The 27,656-nt window shown below is 35.9% G+C and overlaps 2 protein-coding genes, 1 long non-coding RNA gene and 1 pseudogene across 5 annotated transcripts; 1 reads left to right on the forward strand and 3 right to left on the reverse strand.

Moving 5' to 3' along the window:
• Nucleotides 1-388: 388 nt before the first annotated feature.
• LOC145107351 (uncharacterized) lies at nucleotides 389-3,204 on the reverse strand. 3 transcript variants are annotated; one of them, XR_013707830.1, is made up of 6 exons: nucleotides 2,565-3,204; nucleotides 2,129-2,445; nucleotides 1,898-2,040; nucleotides 1,721-1,797; nucleotides 1,013-1,361; nucleotides 389-926 (listed from the first exon to the last, which is right to left on the reverse strand). It is a non-coding gene; the product is annotated as an uncharacterized LOC145107351 (long non-coding RNA). The 3 variants fall into 3 exon arrangements; XR_013707829.1 differs by having other exon boundaries at nucleotides 2,129-2,190; nucleotides 2,565-3,200; XR_013707828.1 differs by having other exon boundaries at nucleotides 2,129-3,203.
• A 1,131-nt stretch (nucleotides 3,205-4,335) lies between these two features.
• LOC145105006 (amino acid transporter AVT1I pseudogene) lies at nucleotides 4,336-5,034 on the reverse strand (annotated as a pseudogene).
• Nucleotides 5,035-8,942: 3,908 nt separating this feature from the next.
• On the forward strand, nucleotides 8,943-10,837 carry LOC145105008 (putative WEB family protein At4g17210). The gene is made up of 2 exons (XM_079042150.1): nucleotides 8,943-9,170; nucleotides 9,311-10,837. The coding sequence occupies exons 1-2, from the start codon at nucleotides 8,943-8,945 to the stop codon at nucleotides 10,835-10,837; spliced, it is 1,755 nt and encodes a 584-aa protein (XP_078898276.1).
• A 206-nt stretch (nucleotides 10,838-11,043) lies between these two features.
• On the reverse strand, nucleotides 11,044-13,356 carry LOC145107352 (phosphatidylinositol/phosphatidylcholine transfer protein SFH2-like). Its single transcript, XM_079044222.1, has 11 exons — nucleotides 13,132-13,356; nucleotides 13,014-13,042; nucleotides 12,813-12,896; nucleotides 12,650-12,703; nucleotides 12,463-12,540; nucleotides 12,337-12,390; nucleotides 12,161-12,220; nucleotides 11,981-12,076; nucleotides 11,812-11,913; nucleotides 11,632-11,712; nucleotides 11,044-11,549 (listed from the first exon to the last, which is right to left on the reverse strand). Exons 1-11 carry the CDS (start codon nucleotides 13,283-13,285, stop codon nucleotides 11,232-11,234), a joined length of 1,110 nt encoding a protein of 369 aa, XP_078900348.1. The 5' UTR covers nucleotides 13,286-13,356; the 3' UTR covers nucleotides 11,044-11,231.
• Nucleotides 13,357-27,656: the final 14,300 nt, after the last annotated feature.

The following is a 27,656-nucleotide window of genomic DNA, read 5'->3' on the forward strand; positions in this document are numbered from 1 at the left end:
CTTAGTTTTATAAAAAGTTGGATTCCTTTAAAATAAAGTGTGAGCATTTAACAACAATATTTTAAATTGTTTTTTCAATCTCAATGAAATAGTGAGAAAAAGAAATTCTAAAGTTTTCTTTGAATTAGGAAACTATTTTTTTTTTTGCTATATTTTATAAAAACTTAGTTTTGTTTAAATAAAATGTAAACCTAAACAAATTTATTTTTGAAAATATTATTTTTGCAAATTCAATAAAATAGTGTGAAAAACAAATCCTTAAATTTTCTTTGAGTTTGGAGACAATTTTTTATGTTATATTTTATAAAAATTTGAATTCCTTTATAGAATAAAATATAAAAGGATAACAATTTTATTTTAAAAAAATTCTTTTTGCAAACTTACTAATGCAACAACTAGTGGAAATTACTAATTTTTCTTGACATTTAGAGACAAGAAACCCTCTTAGTTATTTATTATTATTATTTTTTTAATGAAAACTAGAGGGGTTACCCGCGCGTTACGCGGGGCAGGATGTGTTTGTTTTTTGAGACAAATAAGGAAGTACATTGCATAAATTGGTATCCAAATTAAAGTATGTTGCTATTCTGTGTAATTTGCCATCAATCAGATGATGGAAATGTAAGAAGAAATTGATTACTTAATTGGTCCTTGTGGAATAATGATTTTATATAATGGTCACTTTTGATAAAAAGATTACAGAGTTGGTTCCTATGATACAAAAACATTACCAAAATGGTCCGTTTGTAGAAAAATATTACAAAAATGGTCTGTATACATAAAAATATTACAGAAATAGTCCATGTACACAAAAATATCACACAAATGACAACTGTGGTAGAGAAACATTACCGAATTTCTCTCTGTGGCATAAAAACATTACAAAATGGTCTTTGCTGCAGAAAATGTTTACATAATTGGTCCTTCTGTAGAAAAAAAGATTAGAGAATTATATTTTTATATCTTGCACTTAGCTCATTATTGGACTAAATGTAATAAATAGGTATGGTACCTGCACAAAAGCTTCTTTCCAACTTCCATGACTCAACTCGAATCAAATTTCTGAAAAGGACTATGATATACATTGCAAATTTACCTTTTTGCCATTTTGCAAAACTAAATACTTAAAAAAACTTATCAACAATAATGATTATTATTAGAATCCAATCCCTGCAACATATTTTGCTAATCCTATATAATTTTGATAGAATTGCATGAAGAAAGTAATAGACATGATTGAAAAATACTAATTTATTAAAGATAATGACCAATTTAGCATACCAGGGGTAGGATAGTCCATTGAAATTGCAATTGATGTTCAGGGTTCATTTCAGAAAGCAATCGTCTCCTTTAACAATTACCTGATTTCAACACACAATTGGGCATTCGTTAATTTTAATACATGCTTGCAGACATAGGATAAAGAAATGTACTTTTATTTATTTCTATTACAAAAATAGTAATGTACTTTCCATGCCAACTTCTCATGTTAAAATTGATGAATATTATGGAATTTGGTTTTTTGAATGCAAGGGTAAAATGGTGATTTTGTCTGACTATAACAGTTTATTCAGTCTAGAAAACAACAAAAAACCTTTGGTAAATTTTTAATTTTTTATGTCGGTTTTATTTCTTTACCAACAATAAAGTTAGTTTAATCATACCGGACTAAATGGGGAAAAAAGAATTATTGTTGAGTGTAAAAAAGAAGACTTGTTACCTGTTGCAGAGTATATTGAGAAAAAAAACCAAAAAATATTAGCATGCTGCCATAGGTTTGATGATTCCTGCAGACTCCTGAAGTGAGTGGATGGTTAATATTTTAACATTAAAAATGTAATAGAAAAATCAAATGAAGCACTTACCTAAAGATATTTTGGAGTAGAAGTATACTTACCTAATTGTTGAGATACAAAAAGTCTCGTCATCCCATCCATTTTAATTTGTCATTGTTTAAGTCACTGAAGTTTTCCTGACACAATTAAAAAAAAAAAAAAGAACTCATTCACAACCTTCACGTTTTTCCTCAAAAAACCATTCCTGCAACAAAACCAATTTCATATGTAAGTAATTTAATTTATAGAATGATTTTGATTAAATCGGATACACCAAAAAAGATAAATCTTGCCTGTTTAATTTTAGACAACTCTGTGAACAAATCATCAGGATTCAATCAAGTGGTGTGTACCCCTGAATATAGAATGAAAATGGAAGTGGTCTTGAAAGTTGAAGATCAAAATGAACATGAGAACATCCGGATAATAGAAAACCCTCTAACACGGAAGCATATTTATTAGTGGTTTTACCAAAACAATAGAAGATGATACCCTTTATGCTTTGTTAACTACATCATTCACGTAATTACAGAGAATTAGAAGTTTTTATCTTTTCAATTTCATCAACTTTGAAGGAGCATGATGTATGTACCAGATTCCGTTTTACAAACTGAATCCAGTAAACAAAAGCCAAATTAGAATTCCTTGGGTGATAAAAGTTTATCCACATGTAGTACAAACAATAACAAATCGAACTTACAGAGACTAACCAAGTAAAAAAAACCCTACCTGTGTGGATACGTTTTGTAGAGTTCAACGAGAATTGCAGGTTTTGGATAGTAGAAGCGCAAGCGAAGACCAACCCTGACACCGGCGAGGGGAAATCGACGACCCCACGTTTATTTGAGGGTCGGGAAGTAAGCAATCCGTGTAAATAGAAGACACAGAAGGAGATATCCCAAATCAGTGAAGGGGCACATGGAGAGAAGACGTACACAGTTGGAGAAAGACGGAAAGACAGATGATGTGGCAGATAAGGAATCGTAGGGGTGGCGGACGCCGGTTCCGGTAGAGATGAATTTAGGGTTCCCGGAGACTGCAGAGAGCGAGTTGACAAAAAGATAATCTGGAAGAATCAAGATGAGGCGGTAGGTTATTCCGGATGAGGTGGGGGCGGTTACCATGGTTGAGGAGAACGGGAAAGAAGCAGAGTCGACGTAAGGAAAACGGATGAGTGGATTATTTGTTCTATATCAGAATCGGAAGCAGATAATCTGGTAAAGGCGGTGGTTTGGACTTTGGAAGAGCGTAAGAAGTTTAGAAGGAAGCACATAGGCGGTGGAGAGAGAGGCAGTGAGAGATATGGATGGCGGTGGAAGATAGAAGAAATATCGGTAAAAAGATAAGGAATACAGCTGAAGAAAGCAATGAAGGAAACGTGTAAGGATATGGAGCTGAGTAGCAGGTGGGAACATGACACGTACCACGGACAAAACACACAGACCTGATGAAATACGAACACATATCCATAAAGAATTGAGAAAATGACATAAATTGCCCAAAATAAAAAGGCTCAACAACAAATCCAGAAAATAACAAACTGCCATAAACAAAGGACCGGTTTTGCCAACCCATCAGCCAGTTTACTGTTAAAATTTTTCACAATCTTAATATATATATAATAATAATCACTTTTTATAAATTTCTATTTTTTTTACAAATTTTCATGATCGAACACTGTTTTGTAGAGATAAAAAATAAGTATTTTGATGTTTTTCTTTTTCTTTTCCACCAAAAAATAAAAAGCTATTGATAAAATACAAATTATGGGAGAATAAATTTAAATGCTTGTAATAGAGTGTCAATTGATGATAAAAATTGAAATTGAAATTAAAATTGATGTTCTTGTTTAGTGTAAAATACAGGACGTAATGTTGTCTATGTGTTCAAAATTTGGTACGATATTATCATGTGTTTGTCGTTTTTTGTATGATTAAGTATAAACTAATTATTATTTTATGTTATCTTTATTGTACATGTTTTAATATGGTCGTTCCCGTATTAATAAAATAAAATAGGAAATCGTGTCGTATCATGTCCGATAAATTTTCTATCCTTTTGTCTTGATTCTTTTAACCTATAAACTTCTTCTCTTTTGTCTTGACTCTTTTAACTTAGAAACTTTACCCTTTTGGAAAGTGACAAAATACCATTTTATTTACGAAAATTTCACCATATTTTTAACCACTCAATTATAAAAATAAATGGCCAAGATTTGTTATCACGATTTTTAACATTTTTTGAATTCTCACCCGATCATATTTCAATAAAACTCGATAATATTTTTTGGTTTAAGATGTTTTGAATTTACTAATGTTCACTTATATTGCATAACAGTAAAAGAATCGATATCAATTCATTTACTTTGAACCTTGTTTATAATGTATGTTAAAGCCAAAACCAAGTAAATGATAATATCGTACTTTTGTAAATTGCTATTTTGATGTTTTTTGAACTTTTGTTGCGTTGTCGGTACTTTTGTTGCGTTGTCGATATCAATTCATTTACTTTGAACCTCGTTTATTAATGCGTATTTGGTTATGGGGGATAATTAGTGTCGTGTAAATTGCTATTTTGGAACTTATATTTTTTGTGGGAAGATTTAATGTTACTTGTGATTCTAAGTGTTCCCCAACATCAAGTAGCCTAATACCGCCATCAATCCGGTTAAAGTGCTCAAACTAAAACAAACACATATAACCCGTATTTATAGATAAACATCGAAAATAAAGCAAACAAATTGTTTATAATGTCTTTTGTAAAGTATTTTTAATAAGAATGATGGTTAAGGTGAAATATAAAACCAAATACTAACCTTGGGGAATTGGGACTTATCCTCCATAGAATTGCATAGTGTTGGACAAATAAAACATGACCACAATAACAAAAAGTAAACAAGCTTATGACAGTTTGGCAGCCCCAATTCCTGAGTTCTCCTCTCTCATGGAATCCAATTCCATCAAAAGCCCCACCCCACAATACAACACAAACAAAAATCTATGATGCCATCGCCCCACCGGCAGAAACATATGCCAAATTAAAATACCCAAATTTTCATTCCAAAAATATCAAAACTTTCCTTTGGAAATAGCTTGTGTAAACTCTCACCTTCCACAATTAGAAACCCACATGCCACCAAGAAAAGCTCGATGAAGGTCGAAATCACCACCCTCCCTTATCTCCTGAATGCCAATTTGAATTAGGGGATCTGCATTAATGTATTTTTTAAGAAGTAAGAGCATCTACAATGATGATTTCAATAGGGGAGTGTTGAATGAGGCGACGAGTCTAGGTGTCATTCGATAATGAAACTCTACTATTGTGAGATGCATCTTGTCATTCAATAGATTTGGAGTTTAATGACTATATATATATATATATATATATATATATATATATATATATATATATATATATATATATATGTATATATATATATATATATATATATATATATATATATATATATATACTAGCCATCTACCCGCGCAATACAACGGGCGGCAATAACTTTGTTTCAGCAATTAGTTTCATTTCGGTGAATAGTTTCTAAACGAAAGTTAAAAACTTCAATAAATAGATTTCTTTCGACGATTTTTTTCATTGCGGAAACATGTAAAAATCCATAAATAACACAATGAAGTAGACGATGATTGTGCATTGTTGGGTTAAAAATAAAAGTTTATTGTTATCTTTCGTCAAAAATAAATGTACGATTTTTTGTTTCAAACTATTTTGTATGTTGTTTTCGTTTAACATATAAGTTGCATTATTATTTTGTGTTAAAAATAAAATTATATTATTGTTTTGGGTAAAAAGCATGTAGGTAGTTTCTTATTAAAAATCAAAATATGTCCATATTTTCAAGTTTTTTTATTTAAAAAAAAAAAATAAGGCAAATTACACATCTAGTCCTTTTATAAGATTTTTTATATTATCTACATTTTTCTATTTTCTTTGTGGTATACATATTAAGTTATAATATGGAGCCTTTGTATTTAATAATTTATTGGGTATTAATCACTATAGTAGTATTAAAATAGTTGGTTTCCAGTCAATTTAAAATAGACATGTTTGATTTTTATTGTCAAGAATTATTAATTATTAATCAAGAATTATTAATTATTAATCATTGAGTTTGTTTTTATTTAAGACTTACTTTCTTATTTTGTCAAATACTTTCAAATATAAAGATAATAATAAAAAACATGTAAAATGCATAGTTTTATTTTCTTCATATTGAAAGTATTTTTGGTAATTCTTATTTTCAGATTTGATATAAATGACGTGTATATATGTATAATAATGTTTATTACCATTTTATTTAGAAAGTAAAAGTTTTAAATTTCAAAAAAAAAACAATGAATAACTTTGTCTCGGTCAATTTCACTTTATATTAATAATCTATATCAATAACTAACTTGTATTTTTGTGTATTTTGTATAATAAAGATAAATATTATAATCAATATTATTTGACATAATTTAATTTATTATCCACGTATTAACCTCAATAATAAAAGCGGAATTGTAACCTTCAATTTTAAATTTTGAATCGCGTCTAGCATTTCCAATTTTCCACAATATATGGGACACGTTTTTTATTTGCTATATTAGATAAGGATTTATTAATTTTATTTTACGCATAATATATTTTTAATTTGAATCTTTGCCTATCTTTTCCACCTAAATAGGGTTAAGTTATAAATTTAATATTATTTTATTGGTTGTTACTTGTATTATTGGCTAAATGGTTTGTACGTTTTAAAAAAATAATATTATTATATTGAAGTTATTATTAGAAATAGTGAGATTTCCTTTATAATGTATTATATATATATATATATATATATATATATATATATATAGAGAGAGAGAGAGAGAGAGAGAGAGGGTGGGGTTCAATAGAGAACCATAATTAACCAAGGAACCAATAAACCAATCTTTTTTTCAACTTTTAGAACTTAGTTTTTATCAAAATAAAAAAAAAACTAAAAATACAGAAATTAATAGCTTTTTATCCTTTTTATAATGATATCAAATTCGATAATTTTTTTTTCGTCAAATTCACAATGTGAATCTAAATTCACACGGTGAATCCGAAAAATATATTTAACATTCACAATGTTAAGTTATGAATTTAGATATTTTTAGTTTTTTTTCGATAAAGAATAATCTCTAGAACTTAAAAAAAGATTTGGTTCATTGGAGAACCAATAATTATGGTTCTCTATTGAACTTTTCCATATATATATATATATATATATATATATATATATATATATATATATATATATATATATATATTATAAGTTAGCTTTTGTAATATTCTATTTAATTTTATAGAGTTCAATACATTTTAGGAAAAAAAATGATAGTGTTGTATGAATTGTAGAAAGGTGATGTGACATACCAAAGGGCTTCTAGCTCAGCGGTATCATGTGGTGTCCTCACTCATTGAGGTTGAGGATTCAAGTCTCGTCTGAGACATAGATGAATTTAGGAGTAGTTTAGAAATATATTGTATTTTCCGTTCAAAAAAAAGTAATGTCACAATCCTCTATGAATTTTAATGCATTATGGATGCCCTAATCCTTTGTATAGAAACATAATAGAGCTACCAAAAATAGTAACAGTAGGCTTAACCATCCCCTTTTGAGAGTGCATATCTATATATACCACATAAAGTGTTGACTCCGCTTGAATCATGTTTTAGAATGGTGGTGCCTTTGGGTGGTGATGTGATTGTGAATACTAGTTTTGGCTCTCCATTCTCTCCACATTGTTGGCGTCCATTTTTTTGGTTTAGATTTTAATGTGTCATAACTTTGATTTCATGCCTCCAAGTTCGCCTATATTAATTAAAAGAGTTATGTGCAATAAAGAAAAATAGAAACAATGACGTAAAAATCAAAAGAACATTAGGAGTATTTCATGTCACTTAACATGAATTTTAGATTATCAGGTAAAAAGAATTGAGATCCCATATATATGAGAAGACATAATCTATGAAATCACTAAAAAATCATAATCTATGAAATCAGTAAGTGCAGTATCAAAAAGACAATAAACCACAAATGTGGCATTTGGATTAAAAAAATCATTCAGCCATTTCATCAAACACTCTATATGCATCTAAATCAACAGATTTGTTAGAAAAGCAATACATACACTGATATTGGATTCCGATTGTTGATGAATTATGCTTCGAAATCACTTCACAACATTGATCGATTCTGTTGCAAAAGCCATGTTAATAATAGTCGGCAAAAAAGCTGGGGGACATGGTCCCATTCATCGTTTCGCCTATGTATTGACACATTTGTTGCATGCATGGTTAGCAATAATTGAATCTTGATCATAATATGTTAATATATGATGAAATATTTCATATTTTGATTGAAAGATCGATATGTTTGTCATGCATAGAAATGGATGGTTAAGAATGAGAAGGGGTTTGAAAATTGTAATGCAAATTAAACTTCCTTAATATTTGTATAAGTATTATCCGAGAATTTCTCCAAAACTTCATGATCTTCCTCCCCCTTCCCCTTGGCAAGTTTCTTTCAAAGCAAATTAAAATAATAAAGAAGAGTGAGGTTTCTAAATTTAGAAAAAAAAAACGCCTTCAATCTTTCTCTTTCTCTTTCTCTTTCTCCCTCATCCTAATGATATTCCCAAAAACAACATTTTGAGCTTGTTCATGTTATCTTCCTCCCAAAAAACCAGGCTGACCTCCTGTCACCATCCTTCCTTCTGTTATTCGCTTTTTGCAGTCGGATCTCTCTCGTTTCAAGAGAAAAGAAAATTCCCCATTCTTTTTCCTCCAATTTAATGGTGTATCTCATGTAGAAAACAAGAAAGGCGAAAGATCTACACATCTGAGCCAGAAAGCGGGATCACAAAGACGCAACGGATCCCTCGAGGTATTTACGTTTGATTATATTCTCCTAACACATGCATCTATATATATACGTTATGTTGAATAGCATCAATCAGAAATATCGTTGAACTTTGATTCGTGATCATATATAGCTTTTATTAATATCTTGTCGTGATTTTGATTTATGTTTTATCTATATGAATCAAAGGTGGATAACCGGAAACAATGTTTAGTTTTCAAATAAGAACTCGTCCAAATGTGGCAACTTCTCCTTCAAAACCAGCAGCTTCTCCCTCTCCATTAACAGGTTCTCCCAAAGGCTCTCCTGTAGTTGGAGAGATCGATACAAGGGCACCTTTCCAATCTGTCAAGGCTGCTGTTAATTTATTTGGAGAAACATCACCAAAATCAGGAAAACCCGCTCTCAGAAGATCCAGAAGTAAAAATGATGAGGTATATATATATATAATATATTGATATATTGATATAGATAAAGCAAGGAATTTGTATATATATTTCGTTATGCATGCATGCATGAATGGGTTGAATTCTCATGTACATAATTATATGTACTTGTTTTATGGTTGATACAGAAAGTGTTGGAGAAGGAGACAGAGCTACATTGGACATTAAAGGAGCTTGATAAGTATAAAGAACTTGTAAAAAGTTCAGAAAGTATAAAAGCTCAAGCACGTCGTGACCTAGAAAAGGCAAGGACCACGTTGCATGAGCTAACTAGCAAGTTAGAGATAATAGGTGAAGATAAACATGCAGCCCTTGAGATCACTGAGGCTGCAAAGTATAAAGCTCAACAACTGGAATTGTTAAAATCCAGCAGCACAGAAGTAAGTAATGATGGTTGGGAAGAAGATCTTGACATGGAGAGACAACATTATAGAGCCTCTGCTAATGAGCTAATCTCAACAAAGCAAGAACTTACTAACCTTAAACAAGATTTTGATGCAGCTTTAGAAGCAAAGTTGGCTGCTTTTCAACAGGCTGCAGATGCCCAACATGCTGCAAAAGTTAACAATGAGAAAATGGTTGGTTTAACTAAAGAAGTTGACCAAATGCGTGAAACCCTTCATCGGGTGAAACTTGCTTCTCAGAAAGCTCATGAAGAGCATCTCAATCTTATAGAAGAGAAAGATTATCGCATAGAGTCAACCAAGAAAGCCAAGGAGGAACTTGACTTGAAAATCGAGTCGTTGAGAAAAGAACATCAACTTTCAGAACTTAGGATTTTAGGACAAAAGCTAGAAGAAACAACCGAAGCGATTAACGTTTTAGAGGAACAATTACGAGAGGTGCGTGTAGCAGATAAGGAGACTTTAGAAAATGCAAAGTTAGAGGTTGTAGAAGCCAAAAAGAGACTTGAAGAAACAAAAGAAGAACAGGTTTCAGTTGCAGCTGTGGTGAAGACATTAGAACAGGAGCTTGAGAAAGTGAGGCGGGATATTAATTTGTTGAGGGGAGACGATTTGAAAAGGGAAGAACAGCAAGCTGAATTAAACAGAATTAAAAACGAAATCGAAGAGGCTTCATTTGAAATAACAAAAGCAACAGATGGTATCAAGGAACTAGAACTAAAGATTAAAGAAATGGTATTAGAAGCTGAAAGAGCAAAAAAAGAAGAAGAGAGCGCTAAAGAACAAACAGAAGCACTCAACAAACAAGCTGAAAATAACAAGGATTCCAACAAAGAAGCCGAAGAGAGTCTGGAAGTTGCTCTTAGAGAGCTTGAAAAAGCAAAAGCAGCACAAGAGCTTGCTAATGAACAAATACAAAAAAAGACTTCAGAGAAGGATCAAGCTGGGAATGATAATAACAATATGATCAAGATCTCAACCGAAGAATATGAAGCATTGAAAAGGAAAACAGATGAAGCAGAAAAAGCTGCTGATGAAAAAATAGCAACTGCTATGGCTCAAGTGGAGACAATTAAGAAAAGAGAAAAAGAAACACTTGAGAAGCTGGAAAAGAGCACAGAAGAGGCTAATGGTATAGATGAGGCCTTAGCTGATGCTTTAAAAATGGCTGAAATGGCTGAAGCAGCAAAAGAAGCTATCGAAAGTGAACTCAAAAAGTTTAAATATAAGGATCAGAAAGATGGTAATTAATCAATCAACACATAGATTTGATCAGACTAAATTCTTTTGATCATATCTTGTATATCTGTATCTTGTCACCCTTAGTTTTAGTGGATGACAGATGTTTCTCATCACTTGTAATGATACATACAATAGGTGCAGTGGTACGTAACTTTGCATGTATATATATGTATACAAAAACAGCCACCTTAATTTGTAATTGTAACAACAGAAAGTAGTACAATAGGATGATTTCTTTATTATGCATCTCTATATGTACAATCACATCGAAATACCTAGATTATTACATTACATTACATACATTGCTTGTTTTTCACCACATGCTTGTAATTTATGAGAAAACACATCAAAACAGAAGGCCAAATTCAAGGCCATATACATACATAATGGTTTAATTAGTTAATTAATCACTGATCTTGATATCATGTAAAGAGATAGAAAGATCATCTTGAGTTTCAAACTTCCTCCATTCAGAAGCCAAGGTTTTGCAGAATTCGGTCTTTTTAGGGTCTGCTAAGGGTAGTTGTACATGCATGGATCCTTGCTTGAAGGGTTTTGTAGGTTCTTGAATCCCTGATTGGTGTTTGATGTAGTTGTATAGTTCTTGATGAAAAGGATGATCCAATGAGAAGCAATCTTCAGTTGTGTTGTTATTAGATCTTCGTGAAGAACCAGACCCTTCTCTTCGACAAAAATGAGGAAGGGCAGAATAGTCCATTATCTACACCAGGTAAAAAATAAAATGTTAGTAAATTCATTTTATCATTGTATTTAGATGAAGAGATAGCAGATAATAAGTTCACCTTCAATAGCTCATCACGTCCACAGCCTTGCAAGACTTGAACTTTCAACTTTGTTCGCTCTTGCAAAAGGGGTTTTACAACCTGCAAATAATTTGAAAAAAAATAAAATTGTTCATATTTTTCGTTCGAAGAAAATTGAACATTTCAAAGTTTAATGTTTTTGTAAGTTATAGAGCTGACCTTCCAACAAGCTGAAAATATGTATGGAACATTGACTATATAATATGTGATTGTCTTCTCAGGATAGTTGAGGTCATCAATGGTAGAGATAGTTGTTAGTAGCTGCAGTTATGAAACACAGATGGTATTAGGGCCTAATGCAAGAAATAGTTTTTATAAAACCACGTACTTTTATTTGGTTCAATGCAGATAGTTTGAGGCCACTCATATCTAAAACCTTCACACACTTGCCGATATATCTTCCATGTTTCTTTGTTGCAGCAGGCTACATTACAATTAAATTAATAAATTCAATTTCAACACATTTAATTCTTACAAGCTAATGAACAATATAAAAAACTATCCTCACCAATATTACACGATCTCGATACTCGTTAATTTGAATATGCGATTGCACATAGTAGTTAACCTGCAATAAATACATGAAAATAAAACCAAAAGACTTTTTTATGTAGTTTTTAGTCTAATAAAACTTCTTGAGTTGTAAAAAGGGAATAAGAAGGGAATATAATAAAAAAGTCTTACAGATGCTTTATCAAATGTGCTGAGACCTACACCGATAGCAAATACTGGAAGACCCTGTTGTAGACAAAATGAGTAAATCTCAGTCAAGTTGCATTTAATCATATGAAATTGAAAGCAAATGCGCACCTCTTTTGTATAACCAGAAACTCCTATCAGTTGAGAATCGCGCACTCCTCTGTACAAATTAACAGGAAGTATGGGTTTCTGCACCAAACAATTTGCGAATTATTCGTATTATTATATGAATTTTCGATATTAACTAAGGGAAAATTCTACACCCATGAAAATTGAAATGAATAATACTGATGCTTACAGATAATATGTCATCGATACCATTTTGCAGTCTCCAGTTTAAGCTATCTACCAACTGTATATCAAATTTATGCAAGGATGAGGATCCCTCGTCAATTTCGGGAAGAAAAAAAATGAGATTTTAAAGTAATTGAAAAACCAAGTGTAATTAATTAAGATCGAACCATCTTGTGGGCTTTGGCAACATTCCCCTCTCTTGCTTTTAAGAATCGATCCAAAGTTTCGACTATATATCCCTGATGAACATTCTGTACATAAAGATAGTAATTTCTGGTTAGCAATTTAATTTCTATTTTCTAAAACAAACAGATGTAAAAGTGTAAGAGGAAAGACAAATTGGAAATTAATCGGGAAACTTTTCAAACCTGAAATGTTCTTTTTAGAGGCTCATCAACTGCATATATCCCCGCCAAACAAGGTCAAAAATTAGTAACAGTCATATAAGCAAAATGGTGAAGAAAAGGAGGCAGTTATTAAACAAACCTTGGTCCATCAAGGCCTTCAACTGATTGATTGCTTCATGAGAAACGACACCCATTAGCTTATTTGTTGGTTCTTCAAAACCAAATGGTTTTTGTGAAGAAATATCACGATTTTTTACTTCAAAGATTGAGACTTTTTTGAAGTTTCTAAGCATTCTGTAGGTCTTGTATCGACTCTTTGGGCATTTTCCATTTACTACTGATATAGCGAAAGGGGACTATTCTTCTTCTTTTATTAGTAGTAGGTGCCAGGAGAGAGAGAAAGAATTTATTTGTATTGTAGGGTCAAGAAAGGCAGGTACGAAACCGTCGTCATTCTATTTTTTCTGATGTCCTGTTATGCTTTTCCTCCCGCTTTTTTCTTTCAAGAAATAACGTCGAATTTAATGTCCTGATTGGGTTGGATGGAAAATGGAGTAAATTACGGTTCATGTTGTTTGCTTGGATCTGTAATTTTAGTTCAAAGTTTTGATATTTTTTATATTGTGGTCCATCTCGTTTTCAGATCTTACACGGTGAAATGACATTTTGGTCCTCAGACTAAAATTGATAAAAGTTACTTTAGGTACCATTTCTGAATTTTCGTTCGATAATCTTGACACGATTTAGATTATCTTCTAAATCGTGCCGCAATTTTAGATCATTACATATTTTTCATCATTATTCTCGATTGTTACGGTCAATATAGCTCCAAAAGATGTTTTTCTGTAGCCCATTAGTACCCAACTCGATGGCAAGAGTTATGTCTATTAGAGTTATGTTATAAAGATTTTTTTTGCGGGGGAAGGATATGTGGAGAATTGTGCTAGATACAAAGGGCAAACCAATGAGAAAACTGCAAATTATGCAACCTTATTGGACTTGTGGGAGACACATAACTCCAACATTGTCACTTGGATTAACAATTATGTAATTCATTCTATTGACATAGAGTTAGCAAAGTATGACATAGCAAAAGAAGTTTAGGATCACTTAAGTAGATTGTACACAGTCTAATTTTGCAAAACAATATCAATTAGAGTTTGATATTTAAGCCCTCCAACAAAATAATATGAGTATTCGAGAGTTTTATGTATTTATATCTAATTTGTGGGATCAGTTGGTTTTTACTAAACATGTTGATCTGAAATACTTCCAGCCTTACATTGCCAAAAGGGATGTGCAATGGTTAGTTCAATTTTTTATGGCTTTACATTTTGATTTTGAAGGCTTGCGTGGATCTATCTTGCATTGTACCCCTCTTCCCACTGTTGATCCGGTTGTTCATGAGTTGATTGTTGAAGAAACTCGTATCAAGTCTCAAGCTGAAAAAGGGTCTAAGACAACCACCACTCCAATTGTTTTTGTTGTTCCATAACGACCTCAAGACTCAAATTAGAATCACCATAAAGTTACATTTGATGAGTGTGCCTTTTGCAAAAAGAAAAACCATTGGAAATCTCAGTTTCATTTGTTGTTGAGCAAGGGAAATCAGCAGGAACAACAAAGCAGACCAACTAGACAGTTTCAGCCTCCACAACAAAACCGGTCTTCCGGACAATTCTTGACACGCCCCTTTTTTCCACCATTTCATCCACTTCAGTTTACTATTGTTGTTGCACCTTCAGTAGAGGCTGAAACAACAATTACACCACCATCGGCTTTGGATCCTCAAGTTTTTAAACAGTTCAGATAGTTCCTTGCCTCCAATCCTACTATCATGTCAGCATCTACATCTTACTCAAGTTTGTTTTCATCCAGTACTTCAGGTATTCCTGCATCCTTATGAATATTAGATTCAGGTGTATCTCATCATATGTCACCATATTTGTCATCTTTTGCGCCGTCATCTTCTGGTTCACCTATTTCTGTTATGTCAACTATTGTTACAACTGTACTAGTAGAGGGTGTTGGTTTTGTTGTTACTGCTCATATATCTTTGAACGATGTCTATTATATTTAGACACTTGCTTCAAGGAAAAGTAGGAACGAATTTGAGGTCCCAAGGGGTCCTATTTATAGTTTAGGTAACTTAGGGACAAAACAAGATTTGAATGAGCAAATAATATATTTAATCTCAATTCAAATCATTTCCTTATTATCATCCAGGAGGCTTCTAGAAACCATACAAAGGCTCCCAAAACCGTCCACCTTGATGGCAGGTTCTAGATTTGTCTTTCCTTGCTCAACTATGAACAATTACAATTTACCCCTTACACCTTTAATTAATTCCAACTAATCTCAAATTAATTCCAGATTAATCATTAATTAATTCCAATTGATTTCTTATTAATTTATTAACCTTATAAATTAATAAATCAATTGTCTATTTCCAATTAATATATTAATCATAATATATTAACAAATTATTTATTACAATTTATTAATCATATAATAAACTAATAAATGTATATCATTTCTCTCTCTAAATGTCATTCTAACTGAGTTCTAGTTATGAGGGCAATCCAAAAAGGACTTTGCTTTTAACTACAAGAAGATACCAATTTAGTTATTGGCTTAGACACCTTAATCCAATAAGTTACCCCAACCTCTTTGTGGGGAAAATTTAAGGTGCCTCTCTGTGAGGACAAGTTAAGGCGCCTCTTTGTGAGGTCAAGGTTAAAGGTCTCTTTGTGGGACAAGGTTCAAGGTGCCTCTTTGTGAGATCAAGGTTAAAGGTCTCTTTTTGGGACAAGGTTCAAGGTGCCTCTTTGTGAGGTCAACGTTTTATGTCTCTATGTGGGACAAGGTTAAAGGTGCCTCTTTGTGAGGTCAAGGTTAAATGTCTCTTTGTGGGACAAAGCCTCATACCCGAAAGGGTCAAGGGGATAAGGTTACCAAAGCTCTTCGTTAAGATAGCTTCATGTATATGTGCTTATGTGGTAGAACAGGTAGATTAAGTGTACTCAATAAGCTTTCACTTACATGTTGATATTTAACCTCTTTTACGTTCTAAAGGGGTAGATAAGGGAAGAGTCAAGTCTAATTTTTATGTGCTCTATATGATTATTTTAGAGTTATTATGTTTTAAAATACCTACATTATGCTTTTATGTTCAAATATTTTAATGATTTCTCATTATGTTTAAGACCGATGTATTTGGAGAATATTTTATCAAGTTTTCTAGAAGATCTTATTTAAAAATTATTATTTTAAAAAATATCTAGGTGTTATAGTATGACAATCTAAAAGATCCCAACCCTCTTGCTTTATCGCATCTAGTTTTCTTCAACTCAAGGGTAGATGTAATTTCTTATAGTAAAGATAATCTCCGATTTGATCTTCTAGAATCCAAAATCAAGGCCTTCAAATTTATCCATCATAATATTTATGTCTTTAGCCATATCTTTGATACCATTTGTTGGGTATTCATAAGTAAACTCGACAAACATAAGAACACAATATGTGTGATAATGTTTAAGAAAATTAAACAAGACAAGAAGGTTCGATGTGGTTTACCTGATTAAGAAACTCAGATGACATCCACAGTTAAACAAGATAGATTTCTTTTATTGATTGATGAATGATATGCAAATCTAAGTATTTACTGCACTCAAAATGTAGGCTCACAATCATGTTCACGCTTAAGGTTACAAACAAATCATATGTACTTATAGTGTCATTGACCTAAAATTTTGAGTTGGACCAATGGTCTCATGATAGGCTGGCATAAAGGTAAACTGGTTCTCTAAGGTTGTAAAGTCAATACTAAAGTTCTACACCGAAATTCCTTTGTTTCCACTCCTAACCGAAGATTTTAGGAACACCATAATAGAGAATATGCTTCGGAACCTCTGACCAAGACTTCACTATGCGCTTCAGAATCTCTTACTATGAGTGTACTCTATATTTCTCCCTAAACCGAAGTTATAACAACAACTTCTCCTTCATGTTTTAGGTTCGAGTCCACATCTCAACAATTATGATGTCTCCTTTATTTGGGTCATCCCTAAGGTGGATGATATTGTTTCATCATCAAGTTATCAACAAATTAGTTTTATCAATTCCTTTTACAAAATTATCATTAAATCTTTGCCAGAAGATAATAATGGGTTACCAGGTAGGTCATAAGTAAGGAACAAATGACTTTCATAAAAGGCATATTCATTTTTTATGGATCCCTTATTATGAATGAGGTCTTCTCTTATGAAAATATTTAAGCCATAGACTTTCATTTTCAAAGTTGTCTTTGAAAAAATATTGAATTCTTTTAATTGGACTTTTCTTGACTTGTTTATCGAGAAAATGAGTTCAATATGAAATAAAAGATGATAGATTTTGGGATGCATTTTGTTGGTGAATATGTTAGTACTTATCAATGGTTCTCCCTCGTTACAGTTTCAAATAGAGAAAATGATTAGACAAGAAGACCCCCTCTTTTATTTTCTAGTCTTTATATCTGTAAAAAGTCTTCATAATACTATTTAAGAGGTTAGAGAAAAAGGGTTGTTACAGAGAGTCTAGTTTCTAAATTATTGGCCAGTTATTTCTCATCTTTAATTTGCAGTCTATGTAATTTTACTTAGGAAATGGTCATCAAATAATGTTTGGAACATTGTAACACTTGAATCCTGATATAGTTCTTATTTTTCCCTTGTTATTGAAAAGTTTGCATTTTGGTCCTTGGGAAGTACGCTTAGCGTACAAGTTGTAAAGCGAGTACGCGGGGCATACCACTTGGTACGCTTAGCGTACTGATGCGAGGTTGGTACGGGACTCCGGACAAGTATGAGGGGCGTACATGCATGTACGCGGGGCGTATGTGTAAGTTAATGAAACTCTAATTTAGGGGTAGTTTGGGGAACTCACTAAGATTTGTGCTTATGGTTTTCAGTTTACGTTTCAGGTACTTCTGGTTCCAAGGGGAAGGGCACGGGATGACTGCATCGCACACACCACATGGATTTCGCTTTTAAGATATTACTCTGATTGATTTGATGTTTGATACACTTAATTTCATTTGGTTTGTATGGATAATTTTTTTGGAATACTGTTTTAATTAAATAAAAAATGAAACTTTTGGATCATATTTTTGGGACGTTACAAACATTGTTCACATTATGTATTTCTTCCATTTGGCTTCTAGTCTTTAAGCCAACATGTCAAAAACTAAACTTTATATAATTTGTGTTAACAACAATAATATCACTTCTTTGGTTGTAGAGATCAATTTGAGGAATGTATGTTCTTGTTCATATATCTCAGCCTCCCAGTATGAGTTTCTATGTCTAAAACATCACACCCAATTATTAAAAAATCAATGTAAACTTTTGAAATGGAAGTCTCTCCTCATTTTTTTAGTGGACATCAATTATATTAGTTATACATGTAATGTAAGTTTTAATCTAATGCAAAGAATGTAAGTTTAATGTGATGAAATGATTGTAACTTGTTATCACATTTTCTGTCTCATATTTCTTAATATCTACCTTTATTTTAAGTCATGGTGGTCCCTTTCTACTTGTATTCTTCTTGTACTAGTTCGAGGATTTTTATTAGGGCATAGCTAACTCAAAAACAAGTCATTGCTTGATTTATACATACAACATATCTCATTATTTGGCTTAATTCCAATAGACAAATTGTGTCATATAATATCCTTATTTTCTTTTAACCCTTAATGTAATGTTTTGTTTTTTCGTTTAATTATTTAGAAACAGGGTTTAAGAAATAATATGAATAATTTATAAGTAAAGATGTACTTTTAAGGTTGGATAAATGAATTAATTAAATAAAATACATTATATAAATTTAAGGTGTTTAATTAATAATTAATAATAATTAAGGAAATAATAATAATAATAAACAATTAAATAAAAAATATTAATAACATAATTAAAATAATTACTTGACATAAAAAGTATTCAAATCTGGTGAGGGTCTAAAAGGGTTAAAATTGGAAACTTAATTTGTTAAAGACTTTTACAATGGGGAATAGTTTTGCCAAGAGGGGAAGTCCAGGGGTAAAGTGTAAAAGTGGGTTAAAGGTTATAGACCATCAGACAGTGGTGTAGGGAACCCATTTACCCATTGGTCTAAACCCATGACCCCTTTTACCATTACACCATTAGGTTTATAAACCCCGAAAGGGGGGGGGGGTAGTCGGCTGGAATTGACATTCTTTATAGACTGGTCATGGTCCAGGAAGATTCCAATTTGCATTTTGTAAAATTCATAATTAAATGTAGGAAACTCCAAAGTGCATGACGTCTTGGTCTGGAGTTTAGTAATAATGTGTATTCCTTCAAAAGTCCTTACTTTGATTCCATTCTCAAGTTGGATTAATTGACATTTTTTACAGACTGGTCCAGGAATATTGTTGTTTCCAATAGCCATCTTATAAAATACATAAATAATTCTAGAAACATCCAAGTGGCATGAGGTCTTGGATTGATTTTAGATGAAGGATTCTAGATTAAGATATTTTTTTTCAAGGAATGATCATCACTCCTTCGTGGGTGTTGGTGACCATCTTTACAGGTTGATCCGGATTGTTGACCAATTTTTATTGTAAGCTTGTAAGAATCATAGAATAATGTAGAAAAATTGTTAGAACGTGTATATTATATCCCTAAAAATCTAAGGAGATATTATTTAGTAATAAGTATTATTGTTTCAAAGAAATAGGGATAAGAGGAATAAATCGGTCCACGAACTAATTATTATAACGATAACAAAAATAAAAAGTATAGTATGAAGTATTACTAAGTAATACTTGAAATATCAACAAAGTATAGATTATTAATATGGATGTAAGTGTTCAAAGAGTTAGGAGTTCATCTGGAACACTTGTGCCCTCGTATGTGTCTTATAACCCTTGAGTATTCAATAATTTCATTTTGGTCCCTAAAGTAGTACGCAGGGCGTACCACTTGGTACGCTTAGCGTACTGGTTGAGAAGCCAGTACGCGGGGCGTACCACTTGGTACGCTTAGCGTACTGGGTTGGTGGCGAGACGAGACTTAGGTCGCATACGCTGGGTGTACGCATGCGTATGCTGGGCGTACGTAGACTTTAATGAAACCCTAATTGGGGGTGTTGCACCCTATTTAAGCATCCTTATCTTCTGGGGCTGGCCTCTTTACCAGCACCCAAAACCTCCAAAACCCTAAAACGAGTTGTAGCCTCCATTGTCAAGCATTTGAGCCTTTGAAGAGAGCTTGGTGTTCATTTTGGTCATTATGAAGGAGTTAGAAGATCTTGAAGTTGCTAAGATTAGATAAGGAAGTGTTGGATCCAGAACCACTACCCATTTTGCAAGAAGTTTGAGGTATCAAGTTCTTATCTTGGTTACTAGATGCTTAGATCTCTTTTTGGGTTAAACAGTTATGTTTTTAGCCATGTTTTGGATGGATGTTGGGATTAGGACGTCCCAAACGCTTATTCTTTCAGATCTAAGGTCTTCATGGGCTCCTTTGGCATAAAGGTGCCAACTTTATGGAGTTTAGGGGCCTCATGCATTCATTAAGTCCTTCATTAATTCCTTTTTGAGATTCAGAGCTTCTTATGGTCATGCATGGACGTAAAGTAAGAAACTTTACGTGATATTTCAGCTTAAGGAGGTTAGATCTGCACTTTGGGGTGAAGTCTTAACAAGTTAAGTGCTTAAAGAAGAAGGTGGCTGATTTAGTTGAGTACGCTGGGCGTACAAGCCTGTATGCTCAGCGTACAAGCCCTCGAGCCAGTACGCTTAGCATACAAGCTGAGTACGCCCCGCGTACTCAGTCAGGTGGCCATTGGATGTTGGGCTTTAGGGTTGGGCTTCGTTTTGGGCTTAGGAGGTTAGGGTTTAGTTGGGCCATCTGATTTTAGGAGTATTTGGGCCATTAATATTATTGGGCTTTGGGCTAAGGCCCATGTGAAGGGGTTGGGCCCAATTAGAAATTAGGCCATATTTTGGGCCTTGATGGATTGTTTAACTGTTGAGCCCATTAGATTGTGGTTATGGGCTTCACTCTTGGACCAAGCTAGGTTAGGGGTAAAATGGTCTTTTTACCCCAAGTAGGGATTTTTGGTTATGATGTAGATCCCAAATGTTAATTAGTTTTTATTTGGCAATTGATAGCTCGGGGAGCTGTAGGACCAGCAGTCATGGATCATTCTTTTGATTCAGCTTTTCGAGGTGAGTTTCCTCACTGGGTTTAATGGATCTATGGCACCAAGGCCGACCCTTGTTTGGTTATTTTATTATACTTGTTGTCTGTGTGATACTTGTATGTGCTTGTATATGTATGTTTAGTGGGCGGGGCCCGTATCTTATTATTATTCGAGTGTGGGCGGGGCCCGTATCTCATAGGGCGGGGCTCGTTATTCGAGTGTGGGAGGGGCCCATATCTCATTGGGTGGGGGCCGTGATGCGAGTGTGGGCAGGGCCCGTATCTCATTGGTCGGGGCCCGTTATATGATATGTTTGTTATGCGGTATCTTGGGGAACTCACTAAGCTTTGTGCTTACGATTTTTAGTTTATGTTTCAGGTACTTCCGGTTCTAAGGGGAAGAGCTAGGGTTGACTGCATCGCACACACCATATGGATTCTGTTTATGGGACATACTTTGATTTTTATGATGTTTGACATATTTATTTTATTGGGTTTTATGAAGAATGTTTTAGGAATACTGTTTTTATTTAAATCAAAAATAAAATTTTTAGGTCATAATTTTTGGATGTTTCAAGTTGGTATCAAAGCCTTGGTTTGAGGGATTCGGGCACACTTTCGGGTGTGTCTAAACTCAAACTGAGGATTTTGTAAAGTTTTCAAAAAGAAATATATTTTAAGAAAAGTTTTTCTAAAATAAGAAAGGGTGTGGTGCATGCAATCAACCGAGCTCAAGTAAGTTCTCCCAAAGTACCCATACATGTTTATGATATGCTTTGAATTGTGAATCTGTGAATCGCATGCTAGATTAGGGTTAAGGATCTAGGAGAGATGCATTTGTATGCCTGATGTATGAGCTTGTAGACTTGCATGCTAGTACTGATCAATCAGTAATAGGATGGCCTGAATAGGTTATGCTTGGTTCTGATTACTTGATGCTCGAATGTTGCTTGCTTTGTACTTTTATGAGTTCTAACTAGCTTCAGCTAACTAGTAAACGAATATGCTAAGTTACATATTATGGGTACTAAATAATTTTAGAGGGTTAGGTTTTAACTCTATTGTGCAGCTCTTGTTTCAGTCCAACCGTTGTAGTGTGAGACCTATCATTCGAAGAATTATCTAGTTTTTGTAATATGTAATTGTATTTGTGGGATAGTTAGAGGAAGTTAGTGGGAGTTCCTTTTGCAGCTAATGGCGGAGAGTGGTGTGGAGTTGCCCTAGGAAAATCTAGGATGAGATCTAGTGTTGGGAGCCTTATTTGTGAGGGGAATTGTTGGATATAAAGTAACTTGGTTGAGTTAAGGCACTTCTTGAGGAAAGTACGGATAGATGTGGAAGGTAGTCTGGGCCCGTACTACTGGAAGCAGAGGATCCGTACTCGATTCAAGGAGGGCTGCGATGAAGCCAGGGAGCTTGTGGAGTTGTGATTCCCCAATGTTTATATTTTGATACGTATTCTGATGGTTTGTATTGGTCTATTTTCAGTATGGTGGTATTACGAGGCAGACCAGTCGGCAGTTCCGGTATTGGGGAGGGTTCGTGCTTAGGTTCTAGAGTCGGGCATCTTGATGACCAGACGGGGAGTTCATCTCATCTGAAATTACGTGCAGTATCCTTGAGCAGACTCCTGTGATATTTAGCACGGTCAAGGAGGGTATTCTGGAGATTCTTGATGAGCGGTTGAGCGCCTTTCGCGCTGAGATTGTGGTTTTGGTCGGGACGCGTTCTCTGACTTTCACGGAGTTTTGGGCATGTGGAGCACCAGATTATCATGGGGAAATTGCGAGCAGCAGGTTGTTAGCAGATGTTGCTAACGCCTTCCGTACCAGCCGATGTCCCGAGGGGGACAAGGTCAGACTAGCTTCCTGTCTCTTGAAGGATAGGGCACGTGATTGGTGGGAGGAGGTAGGGCGTGTTGTGGGTGATGATGATGTTGATTCGATGACCTGGGGTGATATCTCGACCAGGTTCCAAGCTGAGTTTGCACCGGTGATTGAGGTGCAGCAGCTGGCTCGAGAGTTCCAGGATCTCCACCAGACTACTAAGACGATGGCTGAGATTACCGCTATGTTCAGGGAGAAGGCACTTCTGGTTCCGCAGTATATAGCGAACGAGGAGATAAAGAAGGCCATGTACCATGCGATGCTGATGAGTGATATTTGGCATTTTGTTAGTCGATGCAGCTGCAAGATGCTGGAAGACATGATAGTGATGGCTAGCGAGAGGGAGATTGATTTGGAGATGGAGAAGGAGAGGAAGCCGGATTCTGTGTCTAGTGTTGAGGATTCGGGAAAGAGGCCCAAGGTGGTTGATTCGAGAGGGAAGGGCCAATAGGGCCGAGGCCGCTGCGGAAAGTGCGGCAGGTCGCACGAGGGGACATGAAGGGTGGGTGGTTCTGGCCGCTTCAAGTGCGGTCGGACTGGTCATGTCAGCAGGGATTGTACTGCTACCACCATCATCACCCCGGTATCTTATATAATTTGCTTTCAGTGCAATCATAGGGGCCACAAGAAGGCCCACTGTCCGAGTTTGGCTATAACAGGACCGGTGTCAGCACATGCTCCTACGACTCTCCGGATTACTGACGGCCAGGGGGCTTTCCAGCTGACGGCAGAGGAGGCGCGTGCAGCTCCTGATGTTGTGACATGTATGTATCTTCTCCTTATCTCTTTACTTATTTTGAATTGTTTGCTTATGTTTATGTGTTTTATTTTAGGATCGTTCCTTGTGAACAATATCTCTGCTTTGGTATTATTTGATTCGGGGGCTACCCGATCGTTTGTATCTCTTGCGCTAGCGCAAGAGATTTTCTAGAGCTCCGGGGGAGCTGGATTGTCCTCTAGATGTTGAGATTGCTGATGATAGGTCTATTCAGGCTACGAGGGTTCATCGAGGTTGTACTCTACAGTTATTCAGCGAGCGGTATCCGGTTGATCTGGTTCCCATTCATCTGCGTGGCTGCAAGGTTATTGTGGGTATGGATTGGTTGAGCCCTAATGGGGAAGTGATCGACTGTGAGCAGCAGTTAGTTCAGTTTCGGACACCAAGCGGGGGAGAGTTGGTGATTCACGGTGAGATACCGCAGCATGGGCCGATTATGTGTTCCGAAGCAAGGGCCAAACGCTATCTTCATCAGGGTTGTTCGGGTTTTGTCGCCTATGTCATGGATACCTGGGATAAGGGTAACGCGACTGTGGATGATGTGGCGATCATGCGGGATTATCCGGATGTGTTCCTGGAGGATTTTCCAGGGGTACCTCCGGAGAGGCAGGTGGAGTTCAGAATTGATTTGGTTCCATATGCGGCCCCGATAGCCAAAGAACCGTATCGGCTGGATCCTCCCGAGATGCAGGAGTTGTCTACACAGCTGCAGAAGCTATTAGACAAGATATTTATTAGGCCGAACAGTTCGCCTTAGGGAGCCCTGATTCTGTTTGTGAAGAAGAAGGGCGGGTCTCATCAGATGTGTATCGACTACCGGGAGTTGAATAAGGTAACGATGAAGAACCGTTATCCCCTCCCGAGGATTGATGATCTTTTCGACCAGCTTCAGGGTGCATCTTGGTTCTCCAAGATTGATTTGTGATCGGGTTATCATCATATGTGGTTCCAGGATGAGGATGTGCAGAAGACGGCTTTTCGGACTCGATATGGTCATTACGAGTTCATGGTGATGCCTTTTGGGCTCACCAATGCTCCAACCACGTTCATGGATCTCATGAACTGCGTGTGCAGACCGATGCTGGATCGGTCTGTGATAGTATTCATTGATGATATCTTGGTTTATTCCAAGACTCAGGAGCAGCATGAGGAGCACTTGAGGGAAGTGCTGGAGACTTTGAGGAGGGAGAGACTTTTCGCAAAGTTCGTCAAGTGCGAGTTCTGGTTGTGTGAGGTGTAGTTTTTGGGCACCTTGTCAACCAGAAGGGTATTCTGGTCGATCCGGCAAAGGTCGAGGTCGTGATGCAGTGGGAGGTTCTGAGGTCTCCATCTGAGATTCGGAGCTTTCTTGGTTTAGCTGGTTATTATCGGAGATTCATTCAGGATTTCTCCAAAATCACAGTTCCCTTGACCCGAATGACCAAGAAGTCGGTGACTTTTCGTTGGGGGCCTGAGCAGCAGGTAGCTTTTGAGACTCTTAGGCAGCGGTTGTGTGAGGCACCGATTCTGACTCTGCCGGAGGGTGTTGACGACTCTGTGGTTTATTGTGATGCATCGATCTCAGGTTTGGGGGCAATGTTGATGCAGCGGGGTGGCGTGATCGCTTACGCTTCGAGGCAGTTGAAGCCTCGTGAGGCGAATTATCCGACGCATGATTTGGAGTTGGGGGATTTGGTTTTCGCCCTAATGATTTGGTGGCATTACCTCTATTGGGTCCAATGTACCATATACACTGATCACAAGAGCCTAAGGTACTTGATGGATCAGCCGAATCTAAATATGAGGCAGCGTCGATGGTTGGATGTAGTGAAGGATTATGATTAGGAGATCCTTTACCACCTGGGGAAGGCCAATGTGGTGGCCGATGCTCTCAGCCGCAAGGCGGTTGCGGCTCCGATCAGAGACCTATGTTTGAGGATGACCGTGATTACTCCATTGTTGGAGCGGATTCGTGAGACACATGTTGAGGCTATGAAGGGAGAGCACCGGAAGAGTGAGCGTATTATGGGTCAGGTGGCTTCCTTCGATTATGATAGTCGCGAATTGTTGACTCTGCATCGGAGAGTCTGGGTTTCATATTGGGGCGATGTGTGCCAATTTCTGATGGGGGAGGCTCACAAGTCGAGATTCTCCATTCATCCCGGGGCGACGAAGATGTATAGGGATCTTCATCCTGATTATTGGTGGCCCTGCATGAAGCGGGATGTGGCATGGTACGTGGAGCGGTGCTTGACTTGCAGGAAAGTCAAGGTCGAGCATCAGCGACCTCAAACAAGATGCAACCATTAGAGATTCCCGTATGGAAATGGGAAGACATCACTATGGATTTTATCACGAAGCTTCCCAAGACTGCGTGCGGAGTGGATTCTATCTAGGTCATCATGGATCGTTTGACCAAGAGCGCGTATTTCATTCCGATCCAGGAGAGTATTTCTGCAGAGAATTTAGTCGAGATTTATGTCCGGGAGGTGGTGACATGTCATGGGTGCCAGTATCAATGGTTTCAGACATGGATGTTCGTTTTACTTCCAGATTTTGGAACCGGTTTCATGACGAGATGGGCACTCGTCTCCATTTCAGTATAACATTTCATCCGCAGACCGATGGTCAGAGTGAGCGGACTATTCAGACTCTTGAGGATATGTTGCGTGCATGCGTGCTGGATTTTGGTGGGAGTTGGGATACATATCTTCCGTTAACGGAATTTTCGTATAACAATAGTTATCACGCCAGCATCGATCGACCTCCTTTTAAGATGCTCTGCTGGAGGAAATGTAGGACCCTGATTTGTTGGGGCGAGGTTTTTCATCGGTTTATGGGGAGTACCGAGGTGGTGCTTAAGACCACTGAGCTGATTCAGCAGGCTCCAGACAGCTCAGAGTCGGAAGACTAGCTATGCCGACAGGCACCGGTCAGACTTGGAGTTCCAGGTGGGAGATATGGTTCTCCTGAAGGTTTCACCTTGGAAAGGTGTCATCCGGTTCAGCAAGCGGGACAAGTTGGGCCCCAGGTATATTGGCCCCTTCAGGGTTTTGCCTCGGGTGGGCCGGGTTGCATATCGTCTTGATCTTCCAGCCGAGCTCAGTCAGATTCATAGCACATTTCATGTCTCTCAGCTGTGGAAGTGTTTAGTGGATGATGTCGCAGTGGTACCATTGGAGGATATTCAGGTGAATGACTGCCTGAGTTATATTGAGAAACCGGTGGCGATTTTGGATCAAAGTGTTGGATTAATGTCTAAGTCCATAACTATAATTGGTAAGACTTGACCCGACTCGGCATGGTCCATTTGGGTTGCATGGCATCGGGACAATTGGATAGACAAGATGAGGAAAAAGGATACTAGTGATTTATATTAATATATTATAAGTTCTAATATATTAATATATAATCATATTATTTAATTAGTATTGATCAAGAATTAATTTATAATTAATTAAGTGATCAAAAGGAACTAATTAAATATGGACTCTAAGATATATGTGTGTGATGGGCCAAGTTCATTTAGGTTGGGCTAAGCTTTCATGGATAGTACATGGAGTGTTTAACCCATGGATCATATGAAATGAAAGGTCATGGGTATTAGGGTTTAACCCTAATCTCCACACTATATAAAGATGTCCTTGGTTGGTGAAATGGGCACTAGTGTGTGTACACAAAATGGCAAGGCCGATTTCACTAGAGAGAACCAAAGTATCCTTATTCTCAAGGTTATTCCAAGTGTTCATGGTGTTGTGTGAACCATTTGAGGTGTCACACTTTGGGCACTAGGCACTCAAGCTTCATG

This window comes from Lactuca virosa, chromosome 4 (genome assembly GCF_052849685.1).
Source record: "Lactuca virosa cultivar CGN04683 chromosome 4, Lactuca_virosa_CGN04683_v6, whole genome shotgun sequence".
NCBI classification, from domain to species: Eukaryota; Viridiplantae; Streptophyta; class Magnoliopsida; order Asterales; family Asteraceae; genus Lactuca; species Lactuca virosa.